The 19512-nt window shown below is 34.2% G+C and overlaps 1 protein-coding gene across 1 annotated transcript in view; it reads left to right on the forward strand.

Annotated features, from left to right (window-relative positions):
• CUBN (cubilin) overlaps nt 1-19512 on the forward strand; it is a 258922-nt gene that overhangs the window by 145966 nt on the left and 93444 nt on the right. The window contains exons 37-40 of the mRNA XM_041765335.1: nt 5443-5648; nt 6556-6740; nt 8391-8583; nt 15115-15312. Of these exons, the coding sequence (XP_041621269.1) occupies nt 5443-5648; nt 6556-6740; nt 8391-8583; nt 15115-15312 (782 nt within the window). The remainder of the gene's footprint in view (nt 1-5442; nt 5649-6555; nt 6741-8390; nt 8584-15114; nt 15313-19512) is intronic.

Here is a 19512-nt window from a genome sequence, read left to right on the forward strand (position 1 = left end):
AAAATGTACTGGCCTGAAACAAAGACTTCCAAGAAAACAATAAGCTTTTTAAAAAGTTTAATTTGATTCTTATAAGTATCATCCCACCATCATTTCCAATAAAATGTCTTTTTTGTGATTTGGCACTGGATTATACCAGTGCGGTACTCAAACAGAAAAGACCTTCACTTAGTAATCTTCTGGACCATTGGACCAAACTCAAAAGTACATACTGATCACCTGGGATCTTGCTAAAATCTACATTCTGATTTATTTGGTTGGTGGGTCCTGATTCTTCATTTAAACAAGCTCTCAGGCAGCATTGATGCTGCCGGACCACATATTGCACTTTAATAGAAAGGTTTAATTTGATTTCATGTAAATCACCTGCAGAGGTAAATGATCTCTCTTTCTTCCCTTCCTACTTTCTGAGAAGCAAAACCAAGCAATTTTAGTATGTTTCACTTTATTGATAGATAATGTTATGAGTAATAAAACTGAGCCTGAATTTAAATGCTAAACAGTCATCCTAAAGATGGATTCAGAACAGTTTCTTGCCAGAAGTGATCATAGCTATAAACTTTGTATTATAAAGAGTAAATTGTCAAGGACAATGGGGGATAAGGATAAACGTGTCGTTAGCTTAGCTTGATGTGGATTTTTCCTGATTTCTTCTGCTACTCACTAATCATAACTTGCTGCTAAAGCTGTGTCTAGAATTATAGATACAGATGATCTATATAGTAGTAACTCACCTTGATGGGATCATGAAAGCCAGAGACTCACTGTCTGGCCAGAGACCTGCCAATGCTAGAGCAAATCTGACTTGTTTGTTCCAACACTCTGGCACTGAATACTTGAAAGTGTGCCTGATACACGTGAATGTATCAAATACATAGAGGGGCCTGTGGTGCCTAGAACCTCCAGGGGGTTGTCTGTCATCCTAATCCATTAGCTTCAAGATAGAGCCCCAGGAGGACACTCTACCTACTGTCATGTAAAATCTTGCAATGCACAATGTTGGGCATTGACTGAAAGATTCGAGCAATAGAGAAATAAGTTTTCTGTTCGTGAGACATTTTTTCCTTCTTTCTGACAGCTTCTTCTCTACAGTCTTTCTTCTTTTTATCTTGTATTTCTCTTCTCAACAAAAACTCGCTCCAATTACTCCTGAAAAGAAATATAGTTTGCATGCACTTTCTCTACATTTTTAAAACATTACATTACTTTTTTCTTTAAAAATTAATTTTAACTTAATGAAATGTTACAGGGCAGCAAAAGTCCCCCTTACTTACTCACCACAGAGTTAATCTATATCTTGAATTGCAAATGTATCACTTCTGTGAATGTTTTTATAATTTTACTATATATGCTATATTATATATGTATAATATGTATTGTGTGTGCATATATGTATATATCCATACACACTACATAGTATTGCTTTCTCTTTTATATTTTACATAAATGGAATCATCCTTACTGATTGGACAGGAATTACACTGAATTTATACATTAATTTTTAGAATGATCTTTAGTGACTCTTCATATTCTTGAATTTGGAGTATGGTCTTCTTTTATGTCCTTTATTAAACTTCCACATTTTTTTCAATATAGAGGCCTTCTAGCTAGACACCTTTTTTGGTTATTGTTGTTGAAAATGTCATCCATTTAAAACTTACAGTTGTGACCTGGCCCCTTTCCAAAAATAACACCTTCTTAAATTATTTTTTCCTCCTAGAATTGATCACTATCTCATTATATGTCTACTTATTATTGTCTATCTTTTCTTCTTGAATAGAAGGTCCCAAAAGGGAGAAACACTTTCTATGTTCTTTATTGCCCTACCTCGACCTCCCATAACAGTGTCAGGCAATACAGAAGGAAGTAAAAATTGTTTGTTGAGTAAATGTTGACTAAGTTGCAGTTTCTGGATTTTTGTTTACTGGTATAAGGAAACTGTATTGATTTTTGTACATTTTATCCAGCAACCATTGTATTCTCTAGAATGACAGATTTTTCTCTCTCTTTTCTATTGCTATTTCTTTAGTGCCTAGATGAGGACACACATTAAACTGCACAATAAATATTTGTCAATAAACGAACCCTCCCAAATAATAATTTACAACTCTTCTTTTCAAATCTTTATAAATTTTCTCCCTTTTTCTTGTTTCCCTGGAAAATGCTTCAGTAGTCTCTTATTTTGCAGCTATCTTTGTTAGTCATTGGGGAAGGGTGTTGGGGGTGGTAGTGATTTTTCTTATAGATCTTCTAATCTTAAAGCATTGTTAGCTCAACTTGATTAGATGTATATATTTTATAAATTAATGGATCCGTTTTGCTTATATTTTATTTAGGATTTTTCATCTATATTAAGTTAGGTTAGCCTACAGTTTTCTTTCTTTGACTTCCCTTGACTGGCTTTGCTTTCAAGATTATACTAACTTCAAAGGGCTGGAGAATCTTCCTCTTTTCTATTCTTTGTTACAGTTTGTGTAAGATTGAAGTTGGGCTATAGATTCATTGAATCTTTGGTATTCCCTATGAAATTGTTTGGGCTCAGATTTTTGTTTATGTTGTCTGTAGGCAACTTTAAATACTGATTTTTGTTTGATTTAATGGTGGTTTTTTTTTTAGGTTCTTCATTTTTTTTCTTCAACTTATATTACTATATTTTTTATAGAAAACTAAAAGTTCAAGTTTATTAGCATAAGGTTTTTAATGGATATTAAAATTTAAAACTTATTCCAGTCTTCACATTCAAGGAGAATCCTACATGCCTTTTTTTTTTTTTTATACTGAGCATAATGTTTTTAGGGCGCATCTATGTTGCAGCATGTGTCAAAATTTCATTCTGTTTTACGACTGAATAATATTCTAGTGTATTTGTATGAAATGTGACTTTACATATAGATAGATAAATATATAGTTATCTATTTTGTTTATTGAAGTTATATATATATCAACTTTTATATGTATATAGCTATATAATTTATATTATATATTATAATTACATAACTATATATAGCTTTGTTCATTCATCAGTTTAACCATTTTGTGTAGCCATTCATCTACTGATGGACATTTGAGTTGTTTCCAGCTTTTGGCTATTGTGAATGCTTTTATAAATATTGATATACAAATATATTTTTAAGTCCCTGCTTTTAATTATTTGGGTATATACCTAAGAGTAGAATTATTGGATTGTATAGTAATCCTATGTTTAACTTTTTGAGGAACAAATTGTTTTGTACAATAGCTGCACTATTTTACATTTCCACTAGCAAGGTGCGAGAGTTCCAATTTCTCCACATTTTCAATGACACTTGTTATTTTTATTTTTTAAATACTAGTCATCCTGGTGGGTGCGGCATGGTTTTGATTTGCATTTCCCTAATAACTAATGATATTGAGCATTTTTTCACATTCTTACTGACCATTCATGATACATCTTTGGAGAACTGCATGTTCAGTTCCATTTTTTGAAAAGTCTTTTTGTTTTTGAGTTGTAAGAGTTCTTTTATATCCAGGACAATGGCATTATCCTGGATTCTTTCTTTCTCTTGGGTAAATATCTTGGAGAGGAACTTCTGAGCCACTAATGGGATGTGTATTTAACTTCATAAGAAACTGACAAATAATTGTTCACAGTGATCCAATTAGTATGTGTTCCCCCCAGAAATACATGAGACCTAGAGCTGCTGTGCACGCTTGCCAACATTTGATCTTATCAGTCTTTTTTATTTTAGTCATTCTGATGGGTATGAAATGATAACCTACTGTGATATTTAATTTATATTATTCTGATGACTAATGACATAGTACTTTAGACATTCTCATTGACTATTCACTCAACTTCTTTTAAGTGTCTCTTCAAACCTTTTGTCATTTTTATTTTTTATTTTTTAAGATTTTATTTATTTATTTACTCATGAGAAACACAGAATGAGAGAGGCAGAGAAACAGGCAGAGGGAGAAGCAGGCTCCACGCAGGGAGCCCAGTGTGGGACTAGATCCCAGAACTCCAGGATCATGCCCTGAGCTAAAGGCAGACGTTCAACCACTGAGCCACCCAGGTGTCTCACCTTTGGTCATTTTTATTTTGGTTATTTGTTTTTGCATAGTTTATTGTAGGAATTCCTTTTATATTCCAGATATGAGTCCCTTGCTTTATAATTATCTCTTCTTCCCTCTACACAGTCTGTAACTTGCCTATTCATTTTCTCATTTGTCTCTTTAATGAGGAGAATTTTTAATTTTTGATGAAGTTGAATTAATTTTTTAAATCTTATGGTTAATGCCTTTTCATTCAGTCTAAGAAATATTTGCCTGCCTCAAGGTTATAAAGATATTCTCTGCTTTCTTCTGAGAATTTTATGGTTCTAGCTCTTATGTTTATAGCTATGAGAAATAATTTAATATTTCTGTATATGGAGAGAGGCAGAGGTTGAGGGTCTTTTTTTCCCGTCCATAAGGCTATTCAGTTACTGAAGAACCACATGTTAAAATGACTTTCTTTTCCCAATTGAATTGCCTTGGCATTGTGGATTGGTTGTATTGACTAGATGTCTATATCTATATATCTATATCTATCCAAGTTTATAAAGCATAAAGCATTAAGGCCAAGTTCTGAAAGCATTCAATTAGCATCTATATGTTCTAGACTCTATATGTTACAATTGACAATCATGAAAACAATATAATTTCCCGTCTTTCATTTCCCCGTGTCATCATAACTGCAGAATATAATACAAGTTGAATAGGCCACATTTCCAACAATAGCTTGTATTTTAACAAATCCCATATTTATTCTACCTTTTCAGAAATTAGGTACAGATGTCTTTGACTGGCACTTAAGATCTGGCAAAATTAGCCCATCATTCTGCGTCAGTTAGGCCTTCTAATGTTTTCCCAAAAGTACTCAAAGTTTTAACCAAACTAGACATCTCACAGATTTCTAAATATGCCCCACCTTTTTCTGTGTATGTGCTTTATTGACACACATTTTCTGCTATTTCTGTACCTTAAATCCAGCTGATGTTTACATTTCCATCTCAAAAAAAAAAAAAAAAAAAAAAAACCTCTGTCAAGCTATTACTGAGCCTCACAAGCAGATATACCTCTGCCTCAAAATCTTATAATACTTTTAGATCTGAGGGCAATGTAAAATATTCTGCCTTATATAGTGTATTTTTTCCTGTGTTTTTGCCCAATCTTTCCCCCCAGAAAGAAAATTCCTCAAAGGCAGTGTATCACTTGTCTTCGTGTCTTTTGATTAAGCATTTCAACAAATTTGAGTGAAAGAATTTTTGAGTTGGCTCAAAGAAATTGTGGTTAAAGTTAAATAAAGTTTTGTAAAGAACAGTTTAACCCAGCAGGTGTTTCAGGATAATCCCAAAGTTTTTTCTATCAATTTAATCCTCATAAACTCTCTCTCCTTTTTTTTTTTTTTTTTCAAATTAGAACTTTCCAGTTGGAGGATTCTCAGGACTGTAGCAGAGATTTTGTGGAGGTCCGCGAAGGAAACGCCACTGGTCACTTGGTGGGGCGATACTGTGGAAACGTTCTCCCTCTCAATTATTCATCCATTGTTGGGCATATCCTGTGGATCAGATTTGTCTCAGATGGCTCAGGCAGTGGCACAGGCTTCCAAGCCACATTTACTAAAAGTAAGTTGCTTCTTTTTGTTGATGCCTTCCAGAAAACATCCTATGAACTAGAAAGGATGACATATTTCTTAGGAATGCACTAAGTTAAGGATAATCCTGAATTCTATTCTTCTAGATTTAGTGTTTGTGGAATTGATTCTTAAAATATATTACAAAAACTAAATTATATGTGAATGGCTCACTAAGAGCAAGGGAGAGCATTCTCAATGGCTCTAGTATGCTCTTTAAGCTCTAGTTTCTACCTAATGTTATATTAAATGTTTTGCATAATATTTTTCAGATCCTACTAATGTATTATAGCTCAGGTTTAGTATATTGATACAGTATTTCATTTGTTCTCATCAACTTTATATTCTTCAAATTCAAAACATTTAGTATTATTTTAAGATTGAATTAAGTGCTCAGATAACATAACAACAGGGTTTTCTTCTAATAGAATAAAACATTAAATATTTTTATTTTCTAATTTGACTTTTCCATAATTAGCTATTCTTCATGTTGTCCCAATATGTAATTACTCTTATCAAATTTTAAAAAAAGCATTCTTTTGTAAAATCAAGTAAAATAGAGAAGGAGTCAAAATTTAGAGAAGGAGTCTGGTAATACCCCTTCATATGTCCTCAAGTCCCCTGGGGGCTGGGAACCCCTTTTCACATGGGAAGTTATCTCCTCTTTTCACACCATGCAACCTTCTTAGGAGATGGAATTCCATTCACAAAATCACTGTTCTCCAAGGAATTAATAGATAGTACAGAAACTGAAAGGGAAGCAATATTTCTTTCAGTGTTCAGAATAGAAATCACAGTCAATTAAAAGTCCATCCTTTTCAACACCCCTTGCCTTTTGTTTCTTTAATTTGACTAAAGAGCTAAGTACATCTGATTTACTACTCTGTTTTTCCTCCTAGTATTTGGCAATGATAATATTGTGGGAACTCATGGGAAAATTGCCTCTCCCTTATGGCCTGGGCTTTACCCCCACAACTCCAATTACCAATGGATAGTAAATGTGAATGCAACTCAAGTTATCCATGGTAGAATCTTGGAGATAGACATTGAAGGAGCACAGAGCTGCTATTATGACAAATTAAGGGTGAGTTTTCCAGTACAATCAATGTTCATAAGTTTTGGTGAATTTCTATTTGCAAAGGTATATCCAAGTTATTGTCTATTCAAGCATTTATTTGTAAATCACATGAGATGGTCTTCTCTAAGTCATGTTTACCCCTTCTAAGTTGTTGATGAAAAGGTAATTCTGGTATTATATTTATTATCTTTGGATTCTGTATCTATGTTTATTTTAGCATCATTGTAATTTACCTTTTGGGCTATGTCTATGTATGTGTGTATCTTACTTAAACATTTATTCTCCCTTATATCTTATTTTCTTGTGTATTCTTACATTAGACTATTAAAAGTTTGAAGGATCATTTAAAATAAATAATTGTGGTTGTTATCGCCATCCAGATATTGGTTGTTGTATCAATTTCAGAAATACTATAATATTTTTTGCTTTATTTAGGTATATTTGACAAATAAATATTGTGTATAAGATATACAACTTGATGTTTCAGTGTATGTATACATTGTAAAATAATCACCATAATCATCAAGCTAATTAATATATCTACCACCTTAGATAGTTTTCATTTGGAGTTTATGTGTGTGATGAGAATATTTAAGATTTACCCTCTTAGCAAATTCCAAGTATATAATACAAAGAATTACATATTACTGTATTTTTTTACATATTACAGTATTAACTATAGTCACATTGCTGCACACTAGATCTCCAGAATTACTCATCTTGTATAACTGAAACTTTGTAAACTTTGACCAACATCTCCCTCTTTTCCTCTCTCTTCATCCCTTGCAACCATCATTCTACTTTCTTCCTCTATGAGTTTAACTATTTTATAAGATTCTCAAAGGCCAGGATTCTATCCTATTCTTCTTGGGCCTATAGTGTCTCACACAGCATTCAGTACCTAAGAGGTGCTCAGTATGTGTGGAAATCATTATTACGTAGTCTGAAAAACTTAGCTTACAAGGTAGCTTCAGTAGATAAATCTATAACAATTACAATGAACATGTTCCAAATTGTTTAGAAGATGACGGAAAGGATAGGAAATGTGGTTGAATAACATTCACCCACATGTGCTGAAAAAAAATGTGCTCCATGCTATGTGTCTGTAATGATCAAAATATGTCTCTAAATAGGCAATTTAATATTTTAAACCAATAGAAAAAATGTTTTGAGGGCTCTGAATGTGTGCTGAGCCTTTGCAAGCTGTGATTCTTTTGTTGTCATTAATTCTGCTTTTGGTTACCTGCCCACTTTCATTGAACCTTTCCTCTTTCTTCTTATTTTTTTCCTTTCTTTTGAATCCCTTCTTTTGAGACCCCAAAGCATTCAATAAATACTATTGTTGTGCAACCATCTTGTTTCATACTATTCTATTCCCTAAATTTTACTATATATCAAATAATGAACTATATCACAGAGGGCTTGTGTGCAGCAAAGATAAAATTATTTTAAAACACCTTAAAATGTTTGCAATCATATTTTACATTTAATTTGCTGTTTAGACTAATATAAAATGTTCATTTATTTTTTCTGATGATGATGAAATTATAATAACATAAGGCAACTTTTTCAGTTTTATGAAAAAAAAAATAGAGGTCATTGCCTAAATTCAGTGCTCTATTATCAGTTTTTCTTTTCTTTTCTTTTAACATGCAGGTTTATGATGGCCTTGGTATTCATTCCCGCCTAATTGGAACTTATTGTGGTACCCAGACCACATCCTTTAGCTCCTCTAGAAATTCTTTGACATTTCAGTTTTCCTCTGACTCTTCAATCACAGGGAAAGGATTCCTTCTGGAGTGGTTTGCAGTGAATGCCTCTGGTGGACCTTTACCTACTATTGCTACAGGTGTGTTTGGTAATAAATGAAATTCTGTTTAGGGACTGATATGTGTGGACTAGTCTTTCAAAGTATCTTACCATAACAGAAGCCAAGTACATAAATGACTAAGAAGAATAAGTATAGCCCTAAAACCCTTCCTCCATATGTTCAGGTGTTCTTTTAATTTCATAAATATTGCATTTTGTGAAAAGTGTACATTTGCTTTTTAAAAATGCTGGTTTTGCATTATATTATTTTAAAATAGGGGTTTGATACCCATGAGGCTTTCTTTCTTTCTTTCTTTCTTTCTTTCTTTCTTTCTTTCTTTCTTTCTAAGTGTGCACAAGGGGTGGGGGTGGTGAGGGAGAGAGAGAGAGAGAATCTTAAGCAGGTTTTCCATCCTCAGCACAGAGCCCAATGCCAGGCTTGATCTCAAGGCCCTGAGATCATGACCTGAGCCAAAATCAAGAGTCAGATGCTTAACCAACAGAACCACCCAGCTACCCCTACTTATAATTTCTAGAGACCCTTTTAGAGATCTCTGAAAATTTGATTTGTAAATACTATGCATGTTCACATCCATCCATACATACAACATTAAGGATCAACTTGTAAAAAGAAATAACTACGTTTCCTCTATATTTCATTTTAAACGTACTTTCAGAAATACTTTACTTTCTCCTTAGTTGGCTTTAAACTTTCATGTTTCATGGTAAAATTAGCCTAATTGTTAAACTTTTATTTTACTATATTTAAGACCTCCATAATTCCTTCTTCAGTAAGCAGTATTTGGGAAGACCATTTTTTTTTCCTAATAATTTGTTTAAACAATTTTGAATGCTTTTATGGGTTGACATAGAAGTTTGACAGACATTTCTTGGAGGATATTGTCAGTCATTGGTATACAGTTGACTCTTGAACAACACAAGTTTAAACTGCATGGGATTTAAAAATCCACTTATATGAGAATTTTTTTTTCAATGAACACAGTATAGTGCTGTAAATTTATTCTCTCTTCCTTATGATTTTCTTAGTATTTTCTTTTCTTTAGCTTACTTCATTGTAAGAATACAGCATATAATACACATAACACACAAAATATGTTTTAATTGACTATGTTATCTTTAAGACTTCTGGTCAACTGTAGGTCATTAGTAATTAACTTCTTGGGGAGTCAAAAGTTACATGGGTTTTTGGGAGTACCTGGCTGGCTCAGTTGATAGAACATGTCACTCTTTATCTCAGGGATAACCGTGGGCCCATGTTGGGCATGTAGCCTACTTTAAAAAAAGTTACATGGAATTTTGACTGTGCTCAGGGTTGGCACTCCTAAGCCCTGCATTATTCAAGGGTCAGCTCTACCTGATTGAGGCAGGTTATCCCAAGAATATTCTTGTTACAAGACTAAACAGATCCTAAAAGATTAGAGTCTATGTGCTTCTAATTTCTTGGGAATTTATATTGGCAGAGAAAACTGATAAAGGTATAATTCATACTGTTTTCATTTAATGTCCCTAGAGTATTCTGTTCTGAGATGTTATTTTCACCTCCCTTACAAGATGTTTCCATAACATTGAATATGAATTTCTTTCCTAAAATATTAATCTATTTATCTAAGAGCAAAGAACCATCAACAAGATTGCCAAATGTAATTTAGAGCTATCCATTTAATTCTGGATAGCTCTCATAAGTAAACTTGAGTTAAGCTTTTTTATATCCACAAATTTCAAGTTAGAAAAGGAATTACTTACTCATGCAAAATATTATATCAACAAATATAATTTAGTACTCAAAAATGGCAAATTTCCTTCTCATACTCATACTCTGTAATTATATGATTTAAGTGTATGAGCAAATATAATATAAATCTCATTTTCCTTAATCAAGAACAAGGGAAGGGGAAAATATGAAGGTACGAGAATTTTATAATTTACTGTTATCTAGATCACATCCTGAAAGATTCATTAAAACTAAAAGAAAAAACTTAACATTTTAAAATATATTAACATGTTGAACATTGTACCATTAGCATTTCTTATGCATACATACACTTAGTTTAATTCAATAAATTTTTATTGGGGATTTGTTATAGATATACCAAGATGACTAAGTAAAGAAACAAAGATATGATCTCAACTCTCCAGGAGCTTAAAAATAATTGGGGAAAATAACCATTCATGTATCAGTTAAATAATAATATAGTAATTAAATTATTTAATGACAAAGCAGGAGGTAGAGGCAGAAGAAAATAAAGGAAACTGAGCTTAATGTGGATTAGGATCATCTGAAGGAAGTTAAACATGCCAAATAGGAAAACATTAGTCAGTGTCTATCACTCAGGAGATGTTCAGTTATGCTGTAGTAATAAACAATCCCAAATTCTGAGTTGCTGAAAAATAATAAAGTTTCCTTCTGGTTTGTGCTATGCCTTCCTTTTGGATTAACTAGGTGCCTTGTCATCAGTATCATCCCATAACCCAGGCTGCCGAACCTGATGTTGTCTGGGACATTGACTATGATCATGGCAGGAGAAAGAGAACTCTGGGACATCTTAGTGTAAAAGTGTTCATCCTAAAAGTGACACAGTCGTTTTGTTCATAAGCCATTAACTCAAACTGGTCAAAAGGCTTCATTTGACCACAAAAGTATAAGGCAAAGTAGTTTCACCATGTGTTTGGAAATGAGGAAAAATGAATATTTGACCAAAAAGATTAATGACTCAAAGTCAGTTAGTGTGAACAGCTGCCTTTTATAAATTTAGGGTAAGAAGTATTTCTCATAAGGAAAATCTTAACATTTGAAGATACTGAATAATAGATCTTTCATTTGAAAATTGCTTTCATTTGTCTCTTTGTTTTTTTCTTAGTTCTATAGCCTATGTAGTAATAGGATTCAGGAATTAGGACCTCGTCTTGTAAAATTTTACACTTACTTCCTGGTGGTCTTAGTAAAATTCAAACATGTACTGATATAAAAGTCATAAACCCCTGGAATGATGGAGTAAGGGTCACTGGAAATCCATTCCTGTGTAAAAACAATGAGAACATTGTCAAAATTGCCAAAATCAACTTTTGAGAACTCTGAAAATTAATCAAAGCTTGCTACAATCTAAAGCCTATTTATTTATTCAAGGATGATGCTGAATCTCAGTTGAAACAGTCAGCTTTCTGGCATCTTGATTCTCCCTCTCTCCTCTTGCCTCAGCTTTGCAGTTGCCTTTTGGTATCCTCACAACTATGGTAGCTATGAAGACCAGCCGTCTAGCAACTATTGGAAGGGGTAGGACAGGTTTGGAGCTATAAAAAAAAAAAAAAAAAAAAAAATCCTATTCCTAAGGAATCACTATTATCTGACTATCTGGCAACTTCCTAGAAGAGGTCCATTCTCAGGACTTGTCTCCATTTGACCTGCTACAGAGGTTGCTCTGTGCCAGTAGCTCTATCCCCAGTGTGTTTGTGGAAAACAAGCAATGGCAGTTGTTTAACATCACAATTGCATGTCTCAGTGATACCAGTTGCAGCTAACAAGAGACTGAAGAAAACTGTAAAAGGAAAAATCTGGGGAATGAGATATCCTATGGAGCTTTGGAAAACTCTTACATATCTCCAGGAATCTAGAAAGCCACACACGTGTGCAGGGTTGTGCACATGTCCAGGAAAAGATGCGAGAGGGCCCTAATCTCTCACCTCCATTTGATCTTAAGGATCTGTGTAAGCAGGACGTGCAGTCTAAGGTAGAGTTGTAAACTGCCTGCTACAGCCTTATAGGCATATCCCAACACACAAAGACTTTAAACTAGGTGTCACAAATATGTTAAAAAGTTATAAGGAACCATGTCTAAACAATTAAAGGGAAATATGGGAATAATGTATAACTAAGGAAAAAATATCAGTAAAGTAATAGAAATTAATTAAAAAAAAACCCCAAAAAAAATCCTTGGAGGAGTTCAAGGACAGATTTCAACAGGAAGAAGAAAGAATCAGTGAACTTGAATATAGGTCAATTGAGATTAGCCTGTCTGTGAGAAAGATTAAAAAAATTGTACAGAGCTCAGAAACTATCAATGACACTAACATATGTGAAAATGAGAATCCCAGAAGAGGAGGGAGAGAGAGAGAGGGACAAAGAATATTTGAAAAAATAGTGTCTGAATACTTCTCAAATTTGATAAGAAAATATTAGTCTACACATCCAAGAATCCCATTAAATTTGAAATAGGATAAACCCACTAAAGTCCACACCCATATACATCACAAAATATCAAAGCTGGAGAAAAAGTGATCATCTTCAAAGGACCAAGAGAAACCAACCTATCGAATACAAAGAGTCTTCAATGAGTTTAATACCTCCTTCTTATCAGAGTCCATGAAGGCCAGAAGGCAATGGAGTGACATTTTAAAGTGTTGAAATGAAAAGACTTGATTAAAAATGTATATCTAGCAAATGTATCCTCCAAACTAAGTAGAAATTAAAATACTCCAGAAAAATGAAAATTGAGAGAATTTGTTAGCAGATTTACTGTACAAGAAATTCTAGTGGAAGGCTTTCAGGTTGAAATGAAAGTACCATAGCATGTCTTCACTACTGCTAAACAGTAAGATAACTACATAAACAAATATAAAGATTTTATAAATGTATTTTTGTTTGTAGATCTTTTCTTCTGCTGATTTATTTTATTTTATTTATTTTTTTAAAGATTTATTTATTTGTGAGAGACCCACATAGAGAGAGGGAGGCAGAGACACAGGCAGAGGGAGAAGCAGGCTCCATGCAGGGAGCCTGATGCGGGACTCAATCCTGGGTCTCCAGGATCATACCCTGGGCTGAAGGCAGCACTAAACCACTGAGCCACCCGGGCTGCCCTCTTCTGCTGATTTAAAGACAACTACATAAAGCAATGACTATAAAACTATATTGATGGGTTTGTAAAGTTTAAATATATATTTTTTAAAGAGATTTTATTTATTTGAGAGAGAGAGAGAGAGAGACCATAAAGGGAGAGGGAGAAGAAGAAGGAGAAGCAGACTCACTGCTGAGCAGACAGCCTGATGTGGGCCTTGATTCCAGGACCCTGAAACCATACCTGAGCTGAAGGCAGATACTTAACCAACTCAGCTACCCAGGCACTCCTAAATATACAATTTTTATGGCAATAATAGCATCTAAGGATGAGAGAGTTGGAATGGAATTCTTTTAGAGCAAAGTTTTATTTACTATTCAAACTAAATTAGTATTAGTCCAAACTACATTGTTTCATATTGGATGCTAATTATAATCCCAGGAAAACCACTGAGAAAATAACTTAAAAATATATAGTAAAAGAAGAACAAGTAAATTAAAGTGGTATACTAGAAAATATATACTTAATACTAGGTTCTAATCAATGAGATAAACAATAATGAGTGTTGGCAAGGATGTGGAGAAATTGTAATCTTGTGATTGCTGGTAAGAATATAAAAAGATATAACCATTTTGGAAAACAGTTTAGCAATTCCTCAAAAATTGAAACACAGGCTTACCATATGATCCAGCAATTAAATTCCTAGTCATATACCTATTGGCATTGCAAACATTATGTCCACACGAAAATGTACACATTGAATATCCATAGAAGCATTATTCATGATAGTGAAAAAGCAGAAACACTCCAAATATCAAACAACTGATAGAACTTAATGCAGTATATTTATACAGTGGAATACTAGTCAGCCTTGAAAGAAGGAAAGGAACAAATGAAGGAAAATGAAAGAAGTAGTGATGTAATGCTTGCTGGAATACATCATGTTTTAAAACATGATGCTAAGTAAATGAAACTAGGCACAAAAGCTGATCACATTTTGTATAATTATATTTACAAGAAGGGTCAAGAACAGGTAAATCCATAGGCAAAGACAGAAAGTTGACCATTGGTTCCCATAGACCATGGTAGAGTGAAAACAGGCTATCAGTGGTAATGGGTATAAAATATATTTTGGAATGATGAAAATGTTCTTAAAAACCATCTAAAATGATGGTTACAGAACTTTGTGAATATACTAAAATCCACTGATTTATATATTTTAAAAGGATGAGTTTATGAGATATACATACCAGTTCATTAAAGCTAATTTTAAACAAATTGAGTAAGAAATTAAGGCTCTTGTACAGTTTAACAAATTGAAAATTATTTTAAAGTTGTCCAGATATAACTTACATGCTGAATAGCTATGCTGAAAAAGTAAAGATTAAATTCTAGAGGAAACATAAATAATGATAATAATATAATCATAATAGAGTCTTTTACATGAACTAACTTATGCTTAACAAATAACAGACCCTAATCAATAAATGGACCATGTGGCAAAACTATGATGAAAAAAGCAGAATACAGTGTGTTTTTCTTACACAAAAAATAAATTAACAGAAATTGCAGCTGTGTGAGTCAGCAAGTTTAATAAAATATTTCTAGATTTCTTTGAGAACTGTTTTAATTGGTTGTTTAGGTTCAGGATGGCCTAGAACATGCTAGATTCATTTCCATTGGACGTATTTCATAACTGTTGGTGTTTCCTCTGGCAGGTGCTTGTGGTGGCTTCCTGAGGACAGGAGATGCGCCAGTCTTTCTCTTCTCCCCAGGCTGGCCAGAAAGCTACAGTAACAGCGCTGACTGTACTTGGCTTATTCAGGCCCCAGATTCTACTGTGGAACTCAACATCCTTTCCCTGGACATTGAAGCTCAGAGAACCTGTGACTATGACAAACTTGTGATCAGAGACGGTGAGAAACTTTTAAACAAAACAAAAAAAACCTACCAAGTTTCAGCCCTAAAATATATTTAGTTACGTTGAATTATAATACTGCTTGTTTACTGCCTCCATCTGTTTTGTGTGGAAGTTCTCAGACGTTATGGTCAATGAAGGCATCCAATACCAGAACTGGTGACAGTTTCTAAAGAATGTGAGGAAAGTATTAAATTTCCTGTAGCAAAGTCATGCATGTATGATGTCAGGGACAGCATTGCACCCCTAAGAAAAAGCACTAGCTTTGGCTTCAGTAGGAAGTAATGGTCTGAGTTTCCAGATGCTGCTGCTTCATGGAAAATCTTTAGAGATAGATTTTGGCATTTTATACCTATGACTTTAAGATCTAAGTATGAAAAAGTATATATAGTTGCAATACATTCAATTCTCTGTGTCTACTGAATCTCTGGGTAGACTAGTAGAATTAAGGGCAAACATTTTTCATCTTTTCCTCTATTCCCAGGTGTGGCGTTGCTATGCAATGAGTGAGGGAGAAGCATCTTGCTAATATGCAACATGTACAAAATTGTGCTTTGCAATTCATATGTCTGGAGAAGAGGGCAGTCCTATCCTCTGATCAGTTTTTCATAGTGAGGTCCCCAGATGGGCAAAATCAGTGCCTCCTGGAAACTTGTTAAAAATGCAAATCTTTTAGCCCATGCCCCAGCCCTACTAAAGTAGAAACTCTCAGGATAGGGCCTAGATCTGTGGTTTTAAAAGCCTTCCAGGCAGGGCCATGTTTAGGGTGAGGAAGGTAAGACAGGATTGTGCAAACTGCAGGGTTAGAGCCTACCTTCATTTAAACTGTTCATATTTTGACCATTTGATGTTAAATATTAATTTTTAAAACATTGCACTAAAGTATTATTTATCTTGATTTTATCTTTGCCCCCCCCTCACCTTGAATGTTGCCCGTGATGTGAGTGCTTCACTAGCCTGACCCTTGTTCGCCTGCCTCTAGGTGATAATGATGGTCTCTAAAGTTTGAGAACCACTACCTGCCATGATAAAGACATTGCTACCTCTCACGCCTGCCTAGACCACAGGGAACATAACTAGAAAAGTGTTAAAAGAGAACAGTTAGAGGGGCAGCTACTAGGAAGGCAGGCTCAGTGTTCTTTAGCTTCCTATTTTCTAAAGGATGTGAAAGATAAAGAATTTTCTATGAATATCCTAATCCCTAGATTTTGGAAATTAATGAAAAATGCTTCAGAGCATTTTGTGGACCAAACGTGTATTTGCTTTTGGTCCATAGGTTACTAGTATGCAAGGTCTTATCTCCCTTATCCCCTCAACCCTAGATTTTCATGGAATACAGTTAGGAAATGGGAGAAGTACTTTATTTTCCTTCTGTAGAGGCTGGAGGCTAAGACTCAAATCCATCATACGAACAAAATGAGATGATAAATCTTAACTTTTCCCCCCCTTTTCCTGTCAACCATAAGCAATTAGCACATTGCTCAGAGAATTTATCATCCTTTCACTATCAAGGTACTTCTGTAGATATTAAAATTTTAAATTTTTCATATGATAAGATGAGTGTGTTCTTGCACACATATTCTGAGTGTTCAGAATCTAGTAGAAACTTTAAAAAGTATCTTTGGTAGGTAACTCCAGTGATGAAGGAAATTCACTTTCTATCAAGCTGCTTTTCATTCCACCAATAATTTTTCTTAGAAGCCTGAAGCCAGGGAGTTACTTTCTTCTTCTTCTGTGCCACCTTGCACTAAATACTAAATGGCTCCATATCTGTTTTAATTGTCTGTGAAAAAGAGACCAATATCTACTTCTTGGAGTTGTTGTATCAGGGAACATAATAAATGCAAAATTCTCTAGCAGAAGTCCTGGCATTTTATAGATATGGAATTCAGAATTGTTTAATTTAGATTTCAGTTTACTTTGCTAGAGCTATTTCTAAAATAGTTTTCATGATGAACTCTTTATAGATTGGAGGTGTTCTTGCTGAGATGTAGAGCTTTGGGAGCTTAGCAAATTCACTTACATGCCCAAACAATAACAGTGTTTTAAATTGGAGTGTGGTGTATCCAAAGAGATTTTTATTCACAACATAAGGAGGGGCTGAATAGGCTCATTAGCTCCTCATATGTTTCTTTACTCATTCAAGAAGTAGCTATTGGGTGCCGACTATGTGGCCGTTGGCGGGTATTTTGTTCATTTGACAGTGATTAGTCTACATTTAGAAGACATGAAATTTCAAGTCCCACTTCAATTGTTCGTTCTTCATTCAGCCAGTGTTTTTGCTTCTAAGTAGCAGGAGCATATCACATTCTGAAGCAAATATCTAAAACCAGTGACCACAAGCAATAATACTTTCAGGCCACTTGTACAATTGGTCAGTCATCACAGGCCTTCAGCTCATGGCCCTTGGTTCCCGGCTAGCTGTGACATCCCTGGGCTACCCCCAGAGAGAGCCCTGTAGCCTTCGTGGGAGACTTGAGTCACTCTCCCACCTGCTTCTTCATTTTACAGGATTGTGATGATTCACTACTGAATCAGTTTTTTCTAGACCATGTACCAATAAGTTTTATATACCGAAGATTCCCCCAAATTGAGGTCCTGTGAAACTGCATTGACCCTAGAAAAAGTTAAAAAAAAAGCAGAGAAAATGGGGGGAAAGCAAAATAATAATTGTGTCCATGAATCAGTAATCCTTTTATCTATTTACAGATATAAAACATACTTTTTTTGTGATCCTAGAGAAATCACTTAATAACAAAGTTTGAACATCTGGAGCTACTTCTCAAGGGTTTTAAATCCTTGTTGACTTCTATATTCTGTGCCTTTGGGCAAGTTATATATCTTCCCTAACACTATTTCCAGTTTACAAAATTGGGGTGATAAAAATACCTGAGTCTAGTATTTTTACTAGTAGCTAGTAGCATTACTGTGAAGATACAGTCTGATGTTACATGTAAAGCACTCAAGTGGTAATAATAATTGCTTGATAAATATCAGCTACTGGTAATCCTGGACCTCAGTTTCCACATCTCTAAAATGAGGAGTTTGGACTAGAAAGAGAGTCACCAGACTACCCTATACTCCTGGTTCTTTACCTTTGATTTTCCCCCCTCCTTAAAGATTGGGTTCATCCCTGCTACAATCCATATGGTGAAGTTATAGAAGATCCTAGAAATGCCTCAGTATTTATTATAGATACTGAGGGGAGAAACAAACCATCTTGTGATTATTGGGTTATCTCCCAACTCATCAGTTAGGTAGTCAATAAGTAATTGTTTAGAGATAAGCATTGTCTAATCAGACAGTCTGACGTGGAGTTTAGAAAAGAAATAAAAATCAGTAGACCCTACCTGGTCTCACTAATAGAGAAAATATGCACCTATGATATAATAATAATATGTAATAAACTTCAAATTTTTGTGATATAGACAATTAGAAAATAAGTAAAAAAAAATTGCAGTGAAATGTGTAGCAAAATTGCATGGCAAAGATAACAAAAGGAAAAGGAGTTACAGAGAGAAACTTTTGAATTGTAAAAAAACAAAAATTTCCAGAGGTCAGAAAGAACACCTTTCTAGCATCTCCTATTTATAGCTATGCCATTGCATTTGTCATCCCAGACAATACCTTATTCTCTGGAGTAGGTAATAATGAGTGAGTTTTAGGTGGTTGGCGTCAAAGGGATTCACTTTGCTGGTTGCATTAAAGGGGCAAATTTCCTCATGTCTCATATTCTATTTTTGGTTTTTATAAGCTTGAAGTTTATTAATTATTTTCCTTAGAAGGAGGAAAAAAAACATGCATTTTCTCAGACAAGGAATCCAAATATTTTATAATGTTCTTTTGCTCCATTCTGGCTTTGATTGCGGCTTTGTTCCAAGTTGCTTATATTCAAGAGCAGTAAAAAGGAAGAAGAACCATGAGGTGACATGGTCATCCTTTGCATCTCTCCCTGGAGGGCACACTTACTGAAACTGTCTTTTTTCATCCTTCACACAGGTGGACATAAGTGTGTTCTTTTAATAGTAAAAAAGAATAAACAGCATCAAACAAATGAAAAGTCTTAAAAACCCACAAAAAAACCACAGTCACAACTTAAAAACCCTCTGCCTACACAAGTTGCACACATCTTGGCAAATGACCTTACAACATTAGCATAGGATCTGAGGCTGAAGAATCAATCTTTCTTCTCCTTTCG

Source organism: Vulpes lagopus, chromosome 8 (genome assembly GCF_018345385.1).
Source record: "Vulpes lagopus strain Blue_001 chromosome 8, ASM1834538v1, whole genome shotgun sequence".
NCBI classification, from domain to species: Eukaryota; Metazoa; Chordata; class Mammalia; order Carnivora; family Canidae; genus Vulpes; species Vulpes lagopus.